This window comes from Cryptomeria japonica, chromosome 11 (genome assembly GCF_030272615.1).
Source record: "Cryptomeria japonica chromosome 11, Sugi_1.0, whole genome shotgun sequence".
NCBI classification, from domain to species: domain Eukaryota; kingdom Viridiplantae; phylum Streptophyta; class Pinopsida; order Cupressales; family Cupressaceae; genus Cryptomeria; species Cryptomeria japonica.
Window position 1 is genome coordinate 251,610,439 of NC_081415.1, and position 25,289 is coordinate 251,635,727.

The 25,289-nt window shown below is 35.2% G+C and overlaps 1 protein-coding gene across 1 annotated transcript; it reads right to left on the reverse strand.

The window, feature by feature from the left end:
* Nucleotides 1-21,458: 21,458 nt before the first annotated feature.
* On the reverse strand, nt 21,459-24,537 carry LOC131069673 (putative pentatricopeptide repeat-containing protein At3g13770, mitochondrial). Its single transcript, XM_058005181.2, has 2 exons — nt 24,234-24,537; nt 21,459-24,138 (listed from the first exon to the last, which is right to left on the reverse strand). Exons 1-2 carry the CDS (start codon nt 24,285-24,287, stop codon nt 21,673-21,675), a joined length of 2,520 nt encoding a protein of 839 aa, XP_057861164.1. The 5' UTR covers nt 24,288-24,537; the 3' UTR covers nt 21,459-21,672.
* Nucleotides 24,538-25,289: the final 752 nt, after the last annotated feature.

Genomic DNA, 25,289 nt, shown 5'->3' on the forward strand with positions numbered 1-25,289 from the left:
GGATCAATAAGCACTCCTCTAGCAGGTATACCTTTGATTTTTGCACTTATGTATAGTGGGCCATCGGGTGCTTTAATGGCCTCACTAGGATCAAATGTGATTCACAAATCCTTAGGAGGTTCTTGTTGATCTACAAGGTTCACCACATTATTAGATTCAAGGCCAACATCATTGGGAGAGAAAGTAAGATGATCATTCTCAATCACATTAGTGGAATGGGATGGTAAAGGATTAGTGAACATCTAAAAATTTTGATTAGGAGGAGCTACGGATTTGTTTCCTTTATCATTCACACCTACCATAGATATGGTATTGTTATCAATTAATTCTTGAATCCTACTTCTCAATGAAAAACATTTTTTAGTGTCATGACCTGGCTAACGATGGTATTGACAAAACGATTTAGCATCAAAGTAAGGTGAAGTTTTCTCAGATGGATCAATTGGTTGATTTGGAGACGTTTTAACATATTCTTTTGTATTAACTTAGACATAATACTATGCAAATATTTATTCAAAGGAGTAAATTATTTTTCTCTTTTAAAGTATTTAGACAAAGGAGGCACACATATAGTGGCTACTAGTTGATTGTTGTTGTTGTTGTCATTGAATTTGATGAATCCTTTGTTTGGTTTGAACTTCGCAATCGGTTGTTAAGAACTATCACCCTTATCACTCAGAGCCATGGAAGGAGATGATTGTTCCAATTGACTCACAACCAGTTGATAATTGTGAAGTATTGTGCACAACTGTAGAAAGGAAGTACATTCAGTTAACAGAACTTTATCTCTAATATATTTTTGTAAGTTAGCAATAAAAATGTTTTGAATATCTTGATCAGGAACAGGAAAAGCAATCTGAGAATACAAATTTTTATATCTACCAATAAAATCAACCACTTTTTCTTTAACTCCTTGTTTACAATGCATCAAATCAGTCAAAGTAACTTTAGGACCAATGTTATTGTGAAATTGTTGAATAAAAGCATTAGCCAATTGTTGAAAAGAAGTAATAGAATAAGGAGGCAAAGAGAAACACCATTGCAAAGCTCTATCCCTTAATATTCTAGTAAAAAATTTTGTTAACAATCTTTGGTCATGAGCAAAGTCACTACACAAAGTTTGGAATGTTTTAACATGAGTTAAGGGATCACCTTTTCCATTATAAAGTTCCAATTGAGGGACTTCTACATGTTTATGAGGGACTTCTCTAACAATCTCATTGGATAATGGGCTTGCTACATCAAATGTGGGCACATTATACTTAGATTGATTCATAGAAGCTATTTATTGTTGTAATCAAGACATTGTTTGGGCTAGACTATTGAATGTAACTTCGATAGAAGGATTTAAATTAGACATGTTGGATTGAGAGGGAGGAGTAACATTGTTGAATCAAGCAAGAGATTGAGAATAAGGAGTGGGACACTATGATAAGTAAGTAATGGAGGAGGAATGAAGGAATTATGATTGAAGGAGTTTCCCACTTGATTGGCATTTATAGGTGGCGAGTGTGATTGGGTAACAAGGAGAGTACTCATGGTAGAGAAATTAAAGAAGAGGTATTTCCCTCATGACTAACATTTGTAGGTACAACATTTTGTGTAGAGGTAACCATGATGTTTGATGTGAAGGTAGGGACACTAGTCATGGAAGTTGTCAAAGGAATGGAATGATTAACTTGATTAGGAGGCTATGTATAACCTAGGTTTTCAGCACAACTCTTCATAGGAATGATATTAGAATCAACAATATGAGAAATACCACACAAGATATCAACACCATGTTTATCACTTTGAATCATTATTTTCAATCCTTCAATCAATGGGAGAGCTTCACTTTCCGAGTATTCTTGACTCATCCATTGTTGAAGATTGTCAAATTGATTGTCCATCTTCACCAATTGGTCAATATATACCATAGTTAGTGACTCATCCTAATCATGAGAATTATCAAGAGGATAAACGGGAATATCTATAGGATTGAAAGAACCACCAATATCCTCATTGAAAAAGCTAGCCAAATTAGATTCCATTTCCTTGGTATTTAAACCTTGGGCAGCCTTAATTCTAAAAATTCTCCTAATGAGGATACTATAGGTAGTACTGATAGTAATAAAACCCATGCACTAAGGGAGTGAAATTGGAAATTTGAATTTTAGAATGCAAAATGGTTGAAAGAATAATTGTAGTCACGGGGATTTGCACCCGATGAAAGCATGGAAAACTTGCAATCCCATGAAACATGGGACTACTCTCAGGTTGTGGGTATCCTATTATGAGAGTAGACCTCCATAATATAGGTCAGCTTCCTATTTGATCACCTAAAAAACTAACTTAAATTCTAAGAAAAGGGATAAGAGGATATGCGTAAAACTGAAAAAAATTCACTACTAGGTGATCCACCAATGATTGAAAATGACTTGCAAATGCTTAGCAACCTCACAAAATACTCAAATATTGAAGCTATGCAATCTCACAACTCTGTTACTTATGCCTACAAAAACGATTCTTATTTAAGGATTTGACTTTTTAATGTATACACAAAGGAGAAACAATGAGTCTCTCATAGTTTTGATCCAAAAGAATGAAAACACTAACATAGACCTACACTATGACATAGCATTCTCAACATTCAACATTGAAGGAATCTGATAAAATAAAGAATAACACAATATTTCACCATAAAACTCACAAACAACAATTGAAAACCAAGAAATGATAAGAAGGAGAACAAACTTCTTTGTTGAGAAACATGAGTAATCTACATTCCAAATCTATAAAACTACTTACAAAATTTGAATACTACTCATGAGAAATGAGTTACAAAAAGTTTGAAAAATTTCTGTTGCATAGGTACAAACTCCGAAACTAGAGAAGATACAGTAAAACTATCACTTATCCAAACATGCTTTCCAAAATTCAAATTCAATCAATAGATTGAATCATGAGTGCAATGTCACTATTCAAAGCCTTTAAATAAAAAAGGAATGCATAATCATTGGAAGGCTTTACCGATGCTGGAATTTGATTCCAAGTCCTTTGAAACTAGTAGTTGAAGTCCATCATGTGCTCATATGGAGCTCTTTTGATGGTAGTGAGTTGCTCCACTAGTGAGAGATGATCAGACTTGTCTTCAAAATGTTGGTTCAAACGTTGTCCTAGCTCATCCCACATAGCTATTGAATTCACAGGTAGACCCCTAAACCACCAAAGGGATTTCCCTTTGAAAGAGGTTACCAAAAGCCTCAAAGCAACATTTACTGCAACAATATGATGCACTCTACACAAGGATGCCACATCTCTGATATGTTACATGGCTATCATGTGATCCTCGCTACTGAAAAATGGCAGACTCTTAAGTGTTGCAGCTAGTATATCATCATGTTGAGCCAAATTCAAGGGAATTCCTTGATTAAAAGGCACAAATGGATGGATCCTAGGAGGCTGATTATGAGTCATATTACTGCTTGAAATATTGACACTGCTAGAACTAGTGGTATTTGTCATATTTTGATTGGAAGAACTTGTAAATAGCGGATTATTATATGTTTTTATAGCAAGATGAAAATTTGGAATAACCGGCGAAACACCTACTGTTGAATTTGAAACATTATTAAATACCCTAGCCTTCCTTTTTGGGGATGATAGCTGGGTATGATTGACTGGGGCTATACTTTGCCTAGTCTAATATTTTTTCATAAGCTAAAAGGCTAGATTACTGAAAAAACCAAAGACTTGAGTCACCAAGTGTGAAAGATATTTTGTTGTTTCACACACCAAGACAATGTATGGTGACCTTCTATGAACTGTAAAGTCCAACAGTCCCACCGAGCGTGCCAAAAACTGTTGTCATAGGGATTTGCACCCAATGCAAGCATGGAAAACCTGCAATCTCGTGAAACATGGGACTACTCTCAGGCTATGGGTATCCTATTATGAGAGTAGACCTCTAGATTATAAGTCGACTTCCTATTTGATTACCTTAAAAACTAACTTAAATATTGAGAAAAGGGATAAGAGGATATGCATAAAACTGAAAACTTCACTACTAGGTGATCCACCAATGATTGAAAATGACTTGCAAATGCTTACAAACCTCACAAAATACTCAAATATTGAAGCTATATAGTCTCACAACTCTATTACTTATGCCTGCAAAAACAATTCTTATAAAAGGCTTTGACTTTCTAATGTATACAAAAAGGAGAAATAATGAGGCTCTCACATTTTTTATCCAAAAGAATGAAAACACTAACACAGATTTGCACTATGACATAACATTCTCAGCATTCAACATTGAAGGAATCTAATAAAATAAAGGATAACACAATATTTCACCATAAAACTCACAAACAACAATTGAAAACCAAGAAATGATAAGAAGGAGAACAAACTTCTTTATTGAGAAACAAGAGTAATCTACATTCCAAATCTGTAAAACTGCTTACAAAATCTAAATATTACTCATGAGAAATGAGTCACAAAAAGTCTAAAAAACTACTGCTGCACAGGTACAAACTCCAGAACTACAAAAGATAGAGTAAAACCATCACTTATACAAACATGTTTTCCAAAAATCAAATTTGAATTTTGGCTCCAAACTCATGCGCTGTCAATAACCTCTGAGTCCCTCCACAAAATCAGGTACTTAACTGAAAGAGAATTTTTTTCAAACTAGAAAAAGAGTTGTCAAAATGATAACAATCTCCTTGGGTGGATTCAACTAAAAATCCCTCAAAATCGGGGACGAAACTAAAAGTGACAAAGAGTCAAACCCCTAAAAACCCTCCTTGACTGAAACTCAACCTCCAAGGACTCTTTAATTGATACTAAAGTGCCCATTAGGTGGCCAAATCACCTAAATTTTCTCCTCAGGTTTGCAAAGAGCTCCAGTTAACTATACCTCTCTCTTTGATTATCTTTTGTAACTCCTTTCAAAAAACAACACCTCCCTTAGTATACATTAATGAATAAATTTTATTAAAGTGATTTATTTTTTCACTTAAATAAAGTCTTGCAATTTTGAAATCAAATGCATAAAATCAAGAGTTTCATGAAAGTAATCCTAAAAGGGCTAGTTTGAATATTTTCTTTATAAGTGTTGTTGAACACTTGAAAAGAATTACAAAGATGAAAAATAAAAACCCATGCCTAAGCAAATAAAGCCTATTAAAACTAAAAAGTCTCTCTTTCTTAATGGGCTTCTACAATTTCAAACCCTAACTCGAAGGTAAAACAAAAGATTAAATCATTGTACCTTTCCATTTTCTTTTTCACTCTATTGGGCAAGCGGCCGCCATTAGAACTAGGGTTTTGAATGCTGAAATCTTCCATTGTGATTGCTATTTTTTTATGATTGGTAGGAAATACATGCAGGGAAAGGAGAGGTATGGTTTCTTCTGTGTAGGTTTGGTTTTTTGACCTCTTCTCACTATATATCATGCTCATTTTCTGATACTTTGGCATTGCTCTTTGCTTGTTCTAGATTTATGTACTTGAAAAGATGTTGTAGGGTTTATAGATACTTTGATCCTTCTTCATTCTGTCTCATGGATTTCTTCTGCCCTCTGTGACTTTCTTCTTGATGAAATGGTTGTTTTGTGTGCTACTACAAATGAAGTTTGTGCTATTATGAGTAATGAATCTTGTTTAACTTGGCAGCATAGACAAAAACTATGCATCATGTAGGGCTTCATAACTGTATATTTGGTGAGGAAAGCATTCTTGAAACCTATTGTTTGAGAATACTTTGATAGACATTTCACCATTCAATATTCTTGTATATCTGTGATGTCATCAAACATAACATCAAACTATTGATTTTTTTTTTATATTATGAAATACTGAAGCTTCAACAATATTCTTTGAAGATAGCTCTTAACTTCATGAATACCCTGCTGAATAGTTTGACTGCTCCATGTCTAGAGGACTGATTCTTGTGCTTGTTTATGCTTCAAATATTTGCAAGGTATTAGCGAAAATTTGGCTAAGGCCCTTAAAAACATTAAGTAATTTGTCTTTTGACTTTTTTCTATTTTGGCTAGATGTTGCTGGTTTTGTTAGGCTTTTATGTTGGTTTTTGCGCAGAACTGTGCTAGTTTTTTTGCAGAATGTATTTTCTCATATCTTAATACTCTTATCTTTTAAGGATCTTTTGTAAAGGGTTTCGGGATCCCTTCAAAACCTGCTTTTCCCATAATCAAAAACAAGATTCTTTGATGATAACTCTTAACTTCATGAATAACCTGTTGAATAGTTTGACTGCTCCATGTCTAGAGGATTGATTCTTATGCTTGCTTATGCTTGGTTGTATCTTATGCACTACATTCAAATGCCTTTTGTGACTGTGATCTCTCTCTTAGCATGATCTGTGCTTATGGATTACATATTGTCTGATATACAATATTATTGTTCTTGTCCTCTATTGGCTATTTTTCTCAATGAAAATATTAAAGGGACTACATTGTCTTCTAGACTCTTTTATGTACTTGGAAAGATGTTGTAGAATTCATTGTGCTTTGTCTTCAACTTCTCTTGTTGTCTTTTAATGATCTCATTTTTCTTCTTATATGACTGCACTTTGCTACTTTTAGATTACTCACACAGACCCTTATTCTTTCTCATGGCTATGTGGTGCTATCTTCTGAAGACCCTAGGCATTCACTGTTAATAAATAAGCAAACAACAACCATTTTTTATTCACCATTATCTTTGTGTGTGTTCCTGCAAAAATCTTTTGGTGAATGAACATTTGGACTTGTAAGAACTCCCAAGGCTAATAACAGTGACCCTTATTCTTTTGTACATTCATGTCACTACATTATTTTGACCATTGTCATGACTTATATTACTTTGGTCTTGAGGCTTCACTTTCAACTGCTACTCTGAGTTTGGTCTTTCTATGAATGTTTCACCATTTTTGACCTAGGGATCCCTTTTATATTTTTTAATGTGGTACTCCATTCAATACAACTCTAATAGTATTTGACAGTGATTCTTTTATCAACCTCAAATACCCATTTGTGCCTTGACTGCTACTGTAATAGCACATGCTCTTATCGATTGTCTCTAATATCTTCTTGACTGACTTCTTGTATCTGGCTGCTACTATGAGGGTGATCTCAACCTTGGAAATACTTAAGACAAATATGATAATCTGGTGTCCTTATAGATTGGGACTGATTATTAAAAGCTCAGTTTTTTTATGTTTGTGCCTTATGCATGTTGATATGTATCTTTCATGCATGGATTCTATATATATCTCATGTTTGATCATAAGCCCTTATGCTGGTGATGACTATTTAGAATTATCTTTTCACTATGATGGATCTATCACTTTTATACTGATCTTCCATTATTAAAAACAATGAGAAATTATTGTCATGCTCTTGTCATGTTTTCTCAAGGTCATGGGCTCTTTAAACTGTGCATTGAGTCTTTACTGTTTTGATGGTGACTTGTTCATTCAATATTGAGAGTAATGAGCTAACTGTCATATATATTCATTTGTCTCTATTAGACTAAGATTGAAACTTTCAAGATAATAATTTCTTCTTTTGAACGCTCTACACATTGTAACCAGCTATCCTGAGGATTTGATCATGACTAATAACTAATTATGCTTTGCAAAGGCTATAGCATAACTGCTTCTTTACATTGTGTAATCATTGCCTCTTCATCATTTCATGCTTAGCTACATTGTTACCGTGTATGAAAAATTGTCCTCAAGATACACTGTCACTGCTCTGACAGTAAACTGCTCTAGCTTTCTGTCGGATCTTACTGTACCTTCTTCAAGGTAATCTTCCTCCAATGTTTTTGAGATTGCCCCCCATCGATGTCTTTTCCTATAGGTTATCACTATGATCCATCTTTGATGATTGTACTCTTCCTCTGCTAGGCTACAATAAATAATTTTATATTGCTTTACTCTTCTCATTTAGAAGGTTGGAGACACTTAGTGTTGTTGTATACCCATGTTTGGTACTTGTGACTGCTCATTGGTAATTGTGATAGGAGTGTGATTGCACTTTGGATATTGTGTTAATGGTATACCTTTTCTCCTTGAATGGCTCTCTTGTGCTTAAAACATGCTTAGATTTTATTTAATATATCTTTCCATTGTCATCATTGATGATGAATACTATCATATTGTTGCATTTTGAGCTTGTTTTCATGCTTTTATTATCACAACTCATGACCTTAAATAGGCTTAGCACTGTTCTTATACTAGTTTCCTCTTTTGATCACAGTCAAAATATTCTTGACATTCATTGTCTTAAAAGTTGAACACACACCTTGAAAACTAAGATTTTTTTTTCCTTCACATATTTGACTTGTACTATATCCTAGCATTGCATTTTGACACTTTTTCCATCACTTCCTCCCAGTCACAAAACAAAGTCCATCTTGACTACATTTTTCATCTCTTATTATACAAATCCTTTATCTTTTATATGATCAATCTATGACTGCTAAGGTATTCATTGTACTTTGATCTTGGTTGATCATTTATACCATACCACTATGTTTGTGATGTTCATTTTATGTTCAAACATGTATGTGAAATAGTACATCATGCATTTCTCTGAGCCTTGGGGCTATGCCCATCTTCTTAAATGCTTCAATTTGTCCTTTCTTTTTATTTGTGGACTAAAACATACATTATCTTTATATCAGGATTGTGGCTGAGTTTTACTTTTGTGTTGCTATAAAACATGTGACTGAATTGAACACTCTATTCCACTGTCATCATTGATGATGAAGACTTCATATGTTCATTGCCATCTGTAATAGCACTTATGCTGAGAAGTGATTTTCTTTGATTGGGGTATTGAGGTTTTGCTTTACGACACGATGGTTATCAGAGCGTTATAATTGTTCTGGATAACTATCTATCCCAAAACAAAATCTTGATACCTCTTTGGGATATTATTGATCAGAAACTTTCATGAGCTAGGCTCAACCCTTGTGGGAGCCGCATTTTACACCACTCATAATCAGCTGATAAACAACCATGTTACTTTCTTGTATCTGCACATGAAGCAAACAAGTGAAAGAAAACAATGCATATCTGATTTCTTGTTGATGATTTGATCTGATATTTGTCTCCTAGACCTAATGAGACACTAGTTGTTGTTATGCACATGAGGGATAGATTAAGTATTTTTAGGTGCATATGTAGGTAGGGAATGATGGCTCTCATTTATCTAGCACTTTTTTTTTCCCTCAAATGTAGGTGCACGACAATAAGGAGGTATAACTGGATGCAAGATGGCGAAAGATTGCAGATACTCAAAACAACTCAAAGAGGACTCGTCATTCAGGCAACAACGAGTCACCCTTCCCTATCTACATTTTTCTTTATATTTGCATTTGCAAGTATATAGTTTGTTACTCATCTGCACTACCAGTTAGTCTCACGGCTTGTGTAAGACATTTGTATATTCCTTTTTAATAAAGACTACTCTTTTTCAGAAAAATGTGTACTCTCATACTATTCTAAATTTGAATTCATGAAAATGCAATCTTCTCTTTCTCTTTTCATGCTCAAGAATGTAATAATAGAATAATAAATATGTACATTTTTTTTTATGTTAAAACACTAAAGCTCTACCTGATTGAGCATGTAGCAAAAATAGGTAACAATAATATAATCTCCTAGGAATTTAAAATTTAAAATTAGGGCTTTGCAAAATAACCTCTAAATTTAAATTTGAAATTATCCCTTAGAATATAGAAATTTAAATTTAAAATTAGGGCTGAAAATGACCTCTTAATTATAAAATTTTAAAAATTGAAAGGAGGGAAGATTAAATTTAAAATTATGGTTGTCCAAATCTAACCTCTTAATTTTGAAATTTGGAATGTTGAAATATTGAAGAAATCAATTTAATTTTAAAAATTAGGGTATATGCAATTAACCACTTAATTTTAAAATTAAAATTGAAAATTGAAATGTTGAAATTCATATTTGTTTTCGAGCTTAGGGCGACCTAAAACCAATAAAATTTCACAAATCTTTGGAATTGAGCAGTAAAATATAGTCAAAACAGGCTCTCGAAATTTGAGGAGAAAAAGTCAAGACCAAGTAGGTACCAACCAACTTTTTTCCAAATTTTTCAGGGAAGCAAGATATTATGATTTTAATGCAAATTCCAGAAGGATATGGGAATTGGAGATGTCTAGATATGTGAAAATAAGCCTTGAAGGTTGAAATAGGACATACTTAGGATGTTCGAGAAGATGATTAATTGAAAGAATAAAACAAAAAAAGGGAACACTTAAGGGATGACTTTTATGATGTTTAGAAATACAACAAGAAGCTTTAGATTTAATTGAGTCAATTAAATACTTAAAGGAAAATTTGAAATTGCACAAGATTAATTTAATTTTAAAAATTAGGGTTTGTTGCATAAACCACTTAATTTTAAAAATTTAAACTTGAAAATTTGAATGTTGTAAGGAAGGAAAGTCAATTTTGAAATTGAAGGACCCAAATTTGAAAATTAAGTCAAGATCTACACAATCCACAAGTTCAATTTTAAAATTAAAAATTAGGGTTTTTTTATTTAACCACTTAATTTATAAAAAAAAAATTGAACATATAAATGAAAACTTGAATTGTAAAATTGAAGAGTTCTCAGATCTGAAACAATCAATCCAATTTAGACAAATCACAAGCTCAATTTTGAATCTAAAAATCAGTCTTTTTGTTAATTTAACCTCTAAATTTTTGAAAATTGCAAGGAAATTAAACTTGTAATTGAAAATTTGAATTTTAAATTGCATACACTCAAATTTGAAAACAAAAATCAAAATTAAGGGTGTAAAGAGTCGGGTTCACCAAAATGTAAAGTGAAAAATTGGGAGCTTAGCAAATTCACCATAGGGAAAGGAGAATTCACTAATCTCAATTTTCATTTGGGGAGACTTTACATTCAAAAGAGGGGGATGAATCTACTAGATCCAATCCTAAATGATACAAGGACTGAATACTAAGTAGATTGATTGTATTTGGAATGTGTTTGACCCTCTTTTGTTAGTTGACTAATTGAATTGACATTAAGTGTTGGAAATGAAGACAAATATGAGAAAGCGGCAAGCTATAGATTCAGGATTTCGTCGTGCACTTGGATCTAAGAAGTTTGAGATTATTCAAACCTGCTCTGCGAAATCTGCCAAAAGTTGCAGGGACCGTGTGTCTAGACAAGGTCGCCCTCCTATCAGTCCTCCGAACTTTCTCCACATCGAAAAAGGTTTTTATGTCTCTGCAAATAAAGCTTAATTCCAGAAGTACAATTGTACACCCGCTTCCTGCACACAAAAAGAAAGACAAATGTGTTGGGAATAGGGGTTTGCCTTTAGGTCAAACCCCAGTTTTGGAATTAACCAAGTGGTTGAAATAATGTAATTGAAATAACTGAAAGTAGAAATCCAATCCTCCTCTTTGAGGGGATGTTGAATTGATTGTAAATGAAATGCTTATACCTCCTTGTGAAGTTTTACTTGCCTCCACATGGAATTATGATTTCATGAATTAGAATGATGATCTCCTCTTCAATGCTTGAAATCTTGACTCTATTGTTTCTCCAAATCTTGAAGGAAGACTAAAAATGCTCAATTTCTCTTAAATGTTTGAATGCTTGACCTCTTGAATGCTTGAATACTTGATAATGATTGTGGATTGTCAAATGAGAGGGAAAATCCCTCTTAAATACTTGCTCGTAGGATTAATTAATTAATTTTTTGATATGAGTCGACATAGAGGGGATTCTCCCACTTCAAATTTGAGATAGGTCAGGGGGAGGGCCCAAGATAGGTCCTCATTAAGGTGGGCTAGGGTGTCGTGCCCTGGTCTTGCGCTAATTTGGGGTAGGATCAAGGTGGCACTTGGGTGCATCACTGATTTGTATAAAGTTTTTGATATGTGTGAGCATAATTAGATCTATGATTAGGCTGAGGGGTGCAAACACTAAGGTGAAGACCCAAATGTAGTCAAAAATTACAAGGGGTTCAATTTTAGGACGTTACAAAAAGATACCCTAGAAGAGGCACAAGTGCTAGCCTTTTCAATGTCATATTTAGGCTTGTTAAGGGTATTATCCACGTATTCCAATAATTTCCTTAAAAGGGTTATTATATAGCAACATGAAAGATGGATAGTGTTGGTGTAAATAAATATTCATTTTGGATATTATTACACTTTACTTAAGTTAACTTAGGATAATGCATCTCTTCGTAGTTTGGAATTGAGACACTTAAGGAAGTGTGCACATAGGGATAGAGCTTGTAGGAGAAATTTCACCTTTTGTGGTCTTATTTTGCTGTTACACTCCACATTCGGTGGGTCATCCACCTTTTGTGGAATATTATATTATTTCTCCTACCTACCCCTAGTATTTCTTACCTACCCTTGTTTCTCATTGAACCACATGTCATAATTGTGTGCTCATACATCCATATGGCCTTGCCTATATAAGCAGGCCTATATTCATTGTATTGGTTAATCCAGTTGATCATTTGCATATTGATGAGAATACAGTTTGTTCTTGTCATTCTATTGTCTCTCTTTTTATGCTTTTCATTGTGCCCTTGATCTTGGCAAAATCCTACAGATAGAATCATTGAAAATGATTTATAAATAGGAAGTAATGAATGGAAAATTAGGGTTTCACAAGTTAAGCCTTGTAAACTAAGAATTGATCTAATTTTCTAAACAAAACATTAAAGGAAGGGAGAACTCAATTGGTCCAATGCAAGAGGATTGGATGCAAATCAAGTTCTTTTCCCTTTGAAATGTATTTGAATGCTAGATCTAGGGTGAATGATGAAGAATTGACATGAAACAACAAAATAAACAAGTTATAGATTAGATACAAAGACATAGAGTAAAGTCTAAATAGAAGAATCAAAGAGGCACCTATGGCAGCAAGTTTGGTCTAGAAATGCAAGACTTTGTGGTAATTTGTGTCCCAATCTCTGATGTCAAATGTGGATAGACTAGAATCTTTTGGAATGAGGATGTCACTAAGAATTTGTTCCTCGAAGCTCGTCAAAAATTCCTCGAAGGGCGGTGGCAATTTTTTCATCTTGGTCCTCTAATTTTCACCTCTGCAAAAGTCAAATCTAATCGACATTGTCTCCTCTATCAGAATCTCCATTCGTAGCTCCTGGAATTATCACCTACACACAAAAAGAAAGGAAATAGTGTTGTTGATAAGGGTTTGACATAGGTCAAACCCTAGGTTTGGAATTAACCCTAATTTGAATTGAATTTATAAATGGAAATACTAAAGTAAATGTTGAATAATATACCTCAGATCTATTGCAATCGATGATGGGTGATGATGCAATGCTCCTTAGATGTGATCACAAGTGTTGATGTAAAACATGACTTGGCATAACATAAACATGAATGACCTAATCAATTGCATAAAGATTGATGTATATTTGTTACTCCATGATGCTCAAAAGATATGGTGGGAAGAATGGACTAATTTTAGGATAATTATCTAATTATTTATTAACTAGGTCCTTTAATTGTTTTTTCACAAGTTAAACTTAAGTACATTTTAGTATCTAGAGTTTGCTTTTCTAGTTTTAGTTCTAGATGTAGTTGAGCTTAATTTAGCTCCTACTTTGCATCGCTTTAGTTCTCCTAATTTTAGCATTAGGGCTTGCACCTAGTGTTCCATTCATCCTTTATAAGGATTCATTCATTCATTGTAATTATACCTTTAATATTGTATCTCCAATATTGTATCTTCAATCATTCTTTGTGCATAATACAAAATTCTTTGTTTGTTATAGAGCATACAATATTTGCTTGACCTCTTTTGCATGATAGGTATTTTTCTTGTAGATGATTCTTGGCTCCTGTGGTTGACCATCAACTTATACATGGTCTTAGAGCAACAGATATGTCAAGTTTTTATACACATGCTTGAGGGATCCAACCTAAGGTGAATTTTTTGTCAACTTTGGGATCAAACAGAGGTTGTCATCCTATTCACAACATCCAAAAACCCTAAGATCAATTGTCATCTTTTTCAAAATCTGATCAATTGAAATTTTGGGTCAAATTAGTTTGAGGGCATGAAAATCGAGACAAAATCTAGGGGTAGCTAAAAAACCTAGGCACCTTGGAGTAAAACAAAGGTCACCATTAGAGTTAGGAGGCTCGAGAACCTTAAATCTCCTATCAATTTGTTGAAATCAGAGATCAGGGAATTCCTTACAAAAAAATTTCAAAAAAATTCTATTTTTGGAAACTTACTATTTTCTATTTTTGGAAATTTTCTTTTTTGGAAACTTACTATTTTTGAAAAAGTTGATATTTTCAAATAAATCCATTTTTGGGAACCCTTCAAGCCTTAATTCACATGTAATTGGTCTTTTGCCAATAACATTATCATACAGAGTTGAAATCAAGCAAATGAGATATCATCGGAAAGTTAGTTTCAATGTTGATCTAATTCTATATGTGGTTTTATCAAATTATGCACCAATTTCAAGTACCAGACCTCCAAAGTTAGCCTTTATTTTCATTTCTAGGGTCATAACTTGAGCAAATGGACTTTGTTTTTTGACTTCTGCATATTGTTGAAAAGCTCTTAGAGCCCTCTATCCATATTTATTGTTATTTTATGCATATTGTGCTCTAGGTACATTTTATTCAGATTATTTTTTTCACTATGTAGTTAATAACTTGTATGTTTTTGCACTTGAGATGGATTTGTTTGTTGGAGGTTGCTCTACTTAATGTGGTTTACATATGCTGAGATTGTTGAGGTTTGATATTTTCATTTAAGGACGTATCATGGGTTTTTCTATTCACCCTTCTATTATCAACCTGACAAAGGGCAATTATGAGTCTTGGTGAAAAGGCATCTTGAGACATCTTTGGTGGTTTGATTTTTTGCCCTATCTCTATGGACTCATCCCTCAACCAGATTCAAATACGAGTTAGTATGCTTGGAGGATCATTAATGACCATGTTGTAGAGGTGATTGGTTATATTGTTGATCTTGACCCTATGTGTGCTTTGATTGACATTGAATGTCCTCACATACTTTGGACTTGCCTCTAGGGGAGATTTGGAGACCGTCATCTCTCTCCATTTCCAGAGGATCTTGTAGCAAATTGTGTCATTCCCATTTTACATGTGGATCGTATAGCCTGTAATAGTGGTACTTTTTATATGTTGGAGTATATCACAAATCGTTCATGTCTAGATGGATTTGAGGCTTGTCTCTCAGTTCTCACTCCTCATATTGTAATTCCATCTCAGTCATCTTCATCATCTTTTGTTGTTCCTAATCAGATTGGTATTGGCTCATGCATAGCCCCTATTGATTTAGTTTAGGAGTTTGATTGTTCCCTTCCAATTTTAGCTTTGTGGGATGACTTCTTGCCAAATATTGCAAGGTTATTTGTTGATTCACACATTATAGACATTGGGGACATATTTGAGGATCTTCACTTCCTCTTTGATAGTAGTTTGAACATTCCTATCATCTCATCTTAAGTGCCTTTAGAGATTGTTTAGAAGGTATCTTTTGATTTGGCATACCATGATTCAGATAGTTGGACAATTGAGTAGTCTTCCATGACACACATCATGATACTTTTCCTTTTGTCTCCTTTCATGGAGTTGTTGCAGCCTTGGTCACTTGATTTGTTTTTTCCTAAGAGGAGGAATGTGGTTTGCCATTCTTGGATCATCTTCAACATTCATCCTTGAGCCTTCATTTTTGGCATTGGAGATTCTCTCTTATGGGGGGATACATCATCTATTTTGTTATAAACACGGTTGTTGTTGCACCAAAACATCAACTTGTTAATGCCCGATACAACCATGAGACTTAATGAATCCACAAGAGGTGGTTAATCCATGTTGCAAACCCAAGCACTACACTACATAGCACAAAGAGACCAAGGGCACACTTTGCAACAATCCCCCCAGTGCAAGCTAGGGGTTCGAACCTGTGACCTAGGCTCTAATACCCACTTGCTAGAAACATGGTTGTCATTGCACCAAAAGATTGACTTGTTAATGCCTGATACAACCATGAGATTTAATGAATAAACAAGAGGTAGTTAAGGCATGTCGCAAACCAGAGCACTATGATGCACAACACAAGGAGACCACCAACAAGTGGTATCAAATCCTGGGTCATAGGTTCAAACCCCTCATTTGTGTTAGGGGGATTGTTGCAAGGTATGCACTCTTGGTATCCTTGTGCTATGCAACACAGTGCTCAAGTTTGTGACATAGCTTAACCGCCTCCTACAGATTCATTAAATCTCATGGTTGTATCAGGCATTAACAGGTCAATCTTTTGGTGCAATAGCAACTGTGTTTCTAACATCTTTTTCGTTCTCTTGGGGGGGGGGGGGGGAGGATATTCATTGTACTTCTGTGATCAACTATGTACTTGGGGGGGCACTTGGAGTCCTTCATCTTAGTCATATGTAGTAGCTTTTTCATTTCATTGCATCTCTCACTTTTGGAGAGGGGTTTTTTCCCATGTGGTTTTTCTCCTTTTCTCCATTTAGAGAGACCTCATTGGTGTGAGAGTTTGATGCAGAAAGGGTTGGACACCAAACAAATCTTCTTCAATCAAGAAACACACACACCTAGCACTCCCAATGAGGTACTAACACAAGGACTTGCCTAAGGCCACTCTATAGTGTCCACCCAACTCAGACAATCCTTCAAACCACTTGTGAGACACAACTTCCCACATCAAGTACTTGATTCCCTCAAAGTTGCACAATGGCACCAACCCCCTTGCAAGAAAGGACCTTGTCAGCATGACACAATATTGAGTGTTTTAGGTGTGTTCTGACCTCCCTTCATGGTTTCCACACCAATTCCTCCCTGGACCGCACTCAAGGGTTTCCAAACTCAAGTCTTGTGGCTACAAGGCTAGTAGGAGACCTAGTAGCATTTAGCCCTATGATTTGAATTTTTGGGTGATAACTCTCAAACCACACAAACAAGTACCCAATTTAATGGCAGATTTGAATACCATTTCCCCCTTTACAGACAATATTGCAAAATCAAATGTGGGTTTTGCCTTTGACCTGGTCAACCCTATACTGTCTAAAATAAGCCTATTTAAGGGAATTACCCAAGGGTTTAAGGAACATGCAACAAATCAATATGCCCTGATTTCTAACTTGTTGTTTAGGGTCTACCCACACCCAAAGACTCTTGCAATACACTTGGAACACACCTCTACACTTCAACACTCCCCGCAACAACACATTTACCCCTCAAATTGGCTTGTCACATGAGGATGCCAAGCCTAGGGTTTGATCATTCTCCCAACCACCATGGTGAACCGACCAGATGCTTTTGGAATTATATAATACATCCTTGTGTCTAACATTCCCCAAAATATTAGGCCATGAAGGTGAGGGAATGTCAGACTAACACCATTGTTTGCCAAAACCCTAGGAAATTAAGGGTTTCAAAGTCGGTGTTGAACAAACAGTTTAATATGCTCTCCAATCCACTCAAAATGAAATCTAATCGGTCTGGATGACAAGTAGAATCAAAGCATAAACCAAAACAATGATTTAAAAATATGCTTCAATCTACTAGATGCATCAAAACGCCTTAAAAACTTCAGAATCGCTGCAAATTATCCAGAACAATCCACCTTCAATATTCAGTTCACCATATCCCACCTTCTTACATGTCTGTCAGGCCCATATCCAACCACCACTAATTGAAATTTAAATCAGTTAGCCGTTGGGAACCAAAATGAACAAATGTTGTAAAGTTGTAATGTTGACAACTTTACATGATTATTGAAACCTATCACCTTAGGGACCCTACCAATGGTCCAAACATGTACAAACAACATTACAAACAGGAATGACCATCTTCCAAATAGCTTGGGAAGTCATTGTCCACAATTTACCAATTAAACCCTGATAGATCCTGATAGGCAATATGACAATATTTGGCATCAAAAGGCCAGGTACACGACATTACATCATTGATTGGTCTTGATAAGACCTTATGACAATCCTAACAACCTAGGATAATGCAAAAAAACAAACACAAAAACATCAAAATGAAGGTGCTCCTACACTAGAGTTGCATTGCTTTGCATTGGTTTGTAGATAAGTACCTAATCAGGCCTAGTTGTCAAGACTCATTCATGCATGCATTTTGCATTCATCATTAGCTCTTTAGCTTATCCCTAAGTTAATCTTAAGGTGGCATGTTGGAGTAATTTTAGCACAATAATCTAATTTATTAATTAAGTCCTTAGATTGCTTTTTCAGTTAAGCTAAACTTAGGTGTTTTTTATTATCTAGAGTTTGCTTTTCTAGTTTTAGTTTTAGATGTAGTTGAACTTAATTTACTGCCTCCTTTGCATTGCTTTAGTTCTCCTAATTTTAGCATTAGGCTTTGTACTGAGGGTTTCATTCATCCTTTATAAGGATTCATTCATTCATTATAATTGTACCTCTAATATTGTACCTCCAATATTGTATCTTCAATCATTCTTTGTGCATAACACATAATTCTCTAGTTGTTATAAAGCATGCAATCTTTGCTTGATCTATTTTGTATGATAGGTGTTTTGCTTGCAAATGATTCTTGGCTCTTGTGGTTGATCATCAACTTCTACAATGAAATGTTGCCTTGAATGCTTGAAGATGGTTGATATGGATACACAAATGATGGGGTGGATTGTAGATAATATGAGATGATAAAATGAATAAGAAGAATGATCTTACATAGGGTTCCCAAGGTAATTTATCATTTAGGTTGACGTCTGACAATCAAATTGAGATACCAAGAACCGAAACCATCGGGGAGTGGAAGTGCATTAACCCATTTAAATCAATTCTTGTTTAAGGAGGACTAGGATGCCCTAGGCACCATGGTCCACCAAAAAAATGGCAAACCAATGGGAGATTAGGGTGCATAGCCCGAGACATAGGTTTAGTTCTTCATGCGGACAAATGATATTAGATTTGAGGTTAAAAAAGCCGAAAAATGGACCTAGGAGAGAGCTAAGATAGGACGCACTAAAGTAGGAGCACAAAAGTTGGTGTAAATTATGTAGCACGTTACAATTTACGACGCTACAAATATACAATTGTGTTAATTCCTTGCCCAAACCTACATTAGAGAGCATATTTTGAGCTCTCTCTAAAATTGTTCAATTCAACCTCTCATCCGTACCATTTTCTTGAGGGGTGAATGGAACAATTTTAATGTGTTGGATGCCATTATTTGCACAAAAACTATCAAACTCTCCCCCATTATCTATTTCAAACATTCGATTTTGTTCCCAGTTTGATTCTCAACAATGCCTTTGAAATCTTTAAATTTGCTCAATACCCTGATTTCCTATGTAGCATATAAACCCAAACTTTATGAGAACAGTCATCAAGAAAAATGACAAAATAGTTTGCTCCTCCAATAGAGGTTACCTCCATAGGACAAAACATGTATGAGTGCCCAAACTCCAAAGGCTTTGTCTTATTGTCATGTCCGATCTTCAAAAAGCCAATCTACCTTTGTTTGCCATAAAGACATGCTCATACAACTCTAAATCAACAAATTTAAAATCTAGAAATGATCCCTTTTGAGAAAGATTTCAAGTCCCTCCTTGCTCATATTGCCAAGCCTCTTGTGCTAAAGCCATGTTCCATTGTCCCAACTCCCACTTCAACATGGTTCTCTAGCACATATAAAATAACCAATTTGTTGCCTCTTGCAACTACTAAGGCTCCTTTGGTCATCTTCCAAAAGTTTGAAGAGAATATGATGCTACATCCTTGAGCATCAAGCTATCATGTGGAAATTAGATTACTTTTGAGTCTAGGAACATGTCACACGTCCTGTAATAGCCATTTACTTTCATTCTTTAATCGCAACATCACGTCACCTTTGTCAATTATATCACGTGGTTCATTGTCACTAAGATAGACTCTACCAATTTGTCTTCTTGATAGTTTTTGAAAGCTTTTCAACATGGAGTTGCATGAAAAGAGGCATCAAAATACAACACCCATGAATTTGTTCTAGTTTCACTTGTTGACAAGACTAAAGCACCTTTATCTTGGAAAAAAAAAAAAAAAAAGGACAACTTAGCACCTTCATCGTGTTCATATGTTGTGTTAACTTTACTATCCTTTGATTGACTCTGCACTTTCTTGTATGACCCACAAATTTTCTTCGTGTGTCATTTGCGACAAAACTAGCAACCTCCATTTCTTCCTCTAGACTTAGATCTCCTTGCAAATTTTGATCTCCTCCTATTGTTATTGCTGCCTCTATCTTGAGGCCTCCCTCGATTGCCAAAAATAAAGGCATCACCCAATGAGTTTCCTTGTTTTTTTCTCCTCATGTCTTCACTAAGAAGAGTGCTTCAATATGTTTTTGCTAAATACTGAATTGTTGATTGCCATCACTACACCTTCCCACTATTTGGATGTCATCCAGATTTATGTTCATGCAATTGACTAATTAATGTATTGAACTCATTGAGATGATTGGGCATGTTTCCTCCCTCCTCCATCTTCAAATTATACAACTACTTCATGAGAAAAACTTTGTTTGAAGTGGAAACCATCTCATACATATAAGACAATTTGTCCCATAATTCTTTTGATATCTTTTCTGCTGAACCATTAAATAAAACAATATTGGATAGAGAGAGGATGATGGTTGCTCTTGGCTTGTTTATCCAATTTCTCTCACTCCACAGTAGCCATCATATTTGGCTTCTTGGCTTTTCCTTCCAATGCAAGTGAAAGGTCTCCTTTAATCAGCAACGATTCCATCTGCATCTTCCATGGTCCAAAATTCTGCCATGAGAAATTTTCAATTTTCCATTCATCTGCTTCTTCCATCTTCCCGGAATTTTTTCACAAATCCTCAATCAGTTTCTTCACCTTGCTCTGATACAAATTGTTAAATACAAACTGCAAATAAAATAATTAATAAAATCAGAAATAAAGAATGAAAGACACAAACAAATTGAGACACAGAACACCAGATTTACATGGTTCACCAAATTGGCTACATCCACAAGGAGCAGGAGAAATCAATGTTCTAATATCACTGTTTGGTTTATACATACATCAGCAAGCTTACTTCAGCTATACAATGATATAATTACATTATCCATATCATTTTATAGAAGTCTTAGAAAGAGAAATGCCAATAGGCATATAATGAAGAGTCCAAAGGCTGCCTATAGCATGCATAGTTGGACTTCACTATCCAACAGGTTGCCTATAGCCTGGGAAACTTCAAGACTTTAAAGTCTACTTCCTTTCATCACCTTTCAACAATATGAGGTCAGCTACAAGTCCTAGACAAGTTTCGTGCAGCAGATACCTTGCAATCCTTCGCATTAATCTAAAGGAAATCAATGATCCATACACCCAATGCCCACGGACTGCAAGCTTATTCGTGCAAAATCAATTGTATTGTTTGTTGCACAAAAAAGCTTTTACACTCCGGTTCAACATTGATAAACCAGAAAAAATTGCAATCCCTGCCAATAGGTATAACATCAAGATATGGAACATTAAAACGGCTTCTCTACACAATAAACTCAAAGTTGCTGCCACGTTAACAAAGCGTCTTCCCTATAAGCTCAAATTTACTGTTCGTATCAGCTGTTGTCACCAATAATCACCACAGGAGCAGCATCCATCCTTAAAATGATGGAAACGATTTAAATCCCTCACAATAATTTCTCGCTCTACAATTTTGGAGATAATCTTTGTAACTTTGTGGCAATCGCCACATACTCGGAGATTCTTAGCTATCCTTAAAGTTGTCCCAGGACTCGTGCAGATAAGCCCAAAGGCTATGGCTAGTCTCTCACTATGACCACAGATAAAGAATTCCTTATCTTCCTCCTCTAAATCGTGAAGCACAAAACCAGTATCGAGTACATACCCCGCATCCTTCATCATTGTAGACAAGCTCTCCAACATAGCATAAATTTTCTCTGATTGTGGGTGGGATTTGTCTCCAACGAGGAATGTATGAACCCTGTTCTTAATCTCGATCCAGCTGCACCCTGGCCTTCGTGTAAATTTTTTTCTTTTGTAGACTTCTCTGATCTTTACTACATCATCCCACCTGCCAGAATTAGCATAGATGTTTGATAAGAGTATATAGAACCCGGAATCTTCTGTTTCTAACTCAAAAATTCGTTTTGCTGCATATTCTCCTAGCTCTATATTGCAATGGATTCTGCAAGCACCAAGCAAAGATCCCCACACACCGACAGTAGGTTGTAAAGGCATGTCCTCAATAAATTTGCATGCTTCATTCAACTGCCCAACACGACCAAGAAGATCAACCATGCACCCATAGATCTCTATGGTTGGTTTGATGCCATAAACTTGTTGCACTGATTCAAAGTATTGCCATCCTTCGTCTACTAGACCTGCACGGCTGCATGCGGATAGGACAGCAACAAAGGTGATTTGGTCTGGTTTCATGTCTGCCTCTTGCATTTGCTTAAATAATGCAAGCGCTTCCTTGCCAAGCCCATGCATGCTATAGCCTGCAATCATTGTAGTCCATGATACCTGATTTTTCTGGGAAATTTTACTAAATAGCTGGTTTGCCAACTCTATATTCCCACATTTTAAATACATATCTATAAGAGCGTTCCCCACAAAATTGACTGATTCAAAACCATTTCGGAGTATATAAGTATGGATCTCCTTGCCTTGTTGCAGTGTGGCTAAATGGCCACATGCTGGCAGAATAGTTGCAATAGTCACAGCTGTAGGTTGTACATCAGTCAGATGCATTAATCGGAAAAGGTTCAAAGCCTCAACGGTATGTTCATTATGGGTGTATCCTGCAATCATTGAATTCCATGATACTACGTTTTTCAGAGTCATTCTATCAAAAATATTTCGTGCCAATTCTATATTTTTGCATTTGGCATACATGTCTACGAGGGCACTCTCAACAATTACGTGAGGTGTAAAACCAAACTTGATGATATAGGCGTGGATTTCCTTGCCCTGCTGCAAAGCTGTTAAGTAAGCACATGATGGCAGAACGGTGGCTATGGTGACAGAGTTTGGTTTGACGCCTGCCATATTCATCTGACTAAACAGTTTCAAGGCTTCATTAGCAAACCCATGCTGGACATATCCGGCAATCAGAGTAGTCCAAGTGATTACATTTCTCTCGGGCATTTTGTTAAATAATTGACTTGCAACCTCTAAACATCCACATCTAGCATACATGTCAATGAGAGCACTCCTAACATAAACATCCGATTCAAAGCCAGTTTTAACCGCATAAGAGTGGACATCCTTTCCCTTGTCCAGAGATCTAAAGTATGCACAAGCTGATAGAATGCTATTGAGAGTGTTGGATATGGGTTCTACATTTGCCTTTTGCATTTTACGAAAGAATTCCAATACCTCATTCCAATATCCATTTTGCGCATACCCTGAAATCATTGAGGTCCATGTGACGCAGTTTGGATTTATGCCTGACATTTTCATCTGATTGAAAAGATGCAAAGCCTCCTCACAATCTCCACTCTGAAGATACCCCGCAATCATGGCATTCCACGAAACCACGCCTCTCTCAGACATTTTGTCAAACACTTCTCGCGCTTTATTCAAACATCCGCATTTTGCGTACATTGCAAGAAGGGAATTCGCTATAAAGCCATCTGACTCAAGTCCGACTCTTTTTACATAGTCATGGATGTCTTTTCCCTCTTGTAGAGCTGCAAGACGAGCGCAAGCCTTGAGAACCAAAGGAATTATAAATTTGTGTGGTTTCATTCCCCGCCTTTGCATATGGTGAAAGACTTCAATGGCCTCCTGCCAGTGCTCGCCCTTGACATGTTCGTTGATCATGGCATCCCATGCCTCCACACTAGGTGTAGACATTTGGTCAAACACTTGACGCGCATCATTGTAACTGCCGCAGCTAAAGTACATTTTCAACACCTTGGTTTCAATAGAAATGCGAGCATGGCGTTTCTTAGGTTGTGTGAATAAGTTGATGCGACTACAGACCTTCAAGATGACACCAATATCGCTAAAACTGGTAAATTGGTTGTTGGCGGCATGGACTTCAGGCATTTTTTGAACCGTTTGCTGTTTATGAGTAGCAAGAAGAGTTATTGGTGTAACAGTAATGCCATAAGTAGATCTACTAAATGATCTAATCATCTTCTTATGAAAAAGCATACCAGTAACGGTTCCAATTGTTTCGTAGAATAATAATTCCTGAGCTTTGAATGCATCTGCTACTGCAGAACGAGCAGCCGCAGTTTCTGCCACTGATTTTTGTTGCTTCCATTAACTCTGATATGCTCATAGATTTGACAGTAGCTCTCAATAATTTTATTCTAGTTCATGAATTCTAAAACAAAATGGCGCAAGGATTTGAAACTGGAAGTGCTGCGATATGCTAGTAAATCCATTAATCTACATTGCTTTTTAAACTATTCCTTCATTTGACATTTTTCAGGGATAGTGGATGAAATAATTCTATTGTTACATAAGATATGACGTAAGTCATTCAAGCATAGAACATAGTTCAATCACATTTTTAAGGATTGAATTTTGGTGGATGTCATATATGATTTGATTGAATGAAATTAATAGAATGTATAAAAATACATTTAGTTAATCATCAAAATTTCATATAATTAAAGTTTAGGAAAATTAGCAAACATTTTTATTTGAGATTATAGATTTTTGTGTTTGTTGTACATTAAAATATTTTTGAAATAAATTATAGTTTTTGATCAATAACTTATTATCAAAAAAGTCAGTCTTTTGAATTAGGTTAAAAAAAAACTATAAAACAATAAATAAATAATTCAAACCAAACAAAGATTAAAAAAATTGACCATACAATCAATAAAATATAATAAACAAAGTTGTAACCTTATTTGATTGGCATACTTAAGATCTTTTGAATTAAAATTATTACACACAAAAGAGTTATTTTAAGAGTTACTAAGATTCATATTATGATACAAAATTATAATTAGTAAAAAAGAGAGTAGGAAGACTTATAAGATCTACTTATTCAAAGTTATGAATAAGTACAATGTATTTACTAATTAGGAATCTACTGATGACTCCACCCTTGGGATGTTCAAGGGAAGCTAGATGATAATGACCCTTCTCTGCAAAAGTAATGTTTGACTCAGTCTCCATTTTTGTTTATACGATCTTAGGACTAAACCCTTATACATTTAAATTAGGTATATTCATAAAAAAGAGTTATGAAGTAA

Bases quoted from the DNA above. Each gene is read 5' to 3' on its own strand.
- LOC131069673 (XM_058005181.2), bottom strand. From the start codon at position 24,287: ATGCATTCAAAGCTCAGGAATTATTATTCTACGAAACAATTGGAACCG. The intron at 24,139-24,233 runs GTATGCTTTTTC...ACTCATAAACAG, and splicing joins AACAATTGGAACCGTTACTG to CAAACGGTTCAAAAAATGCC.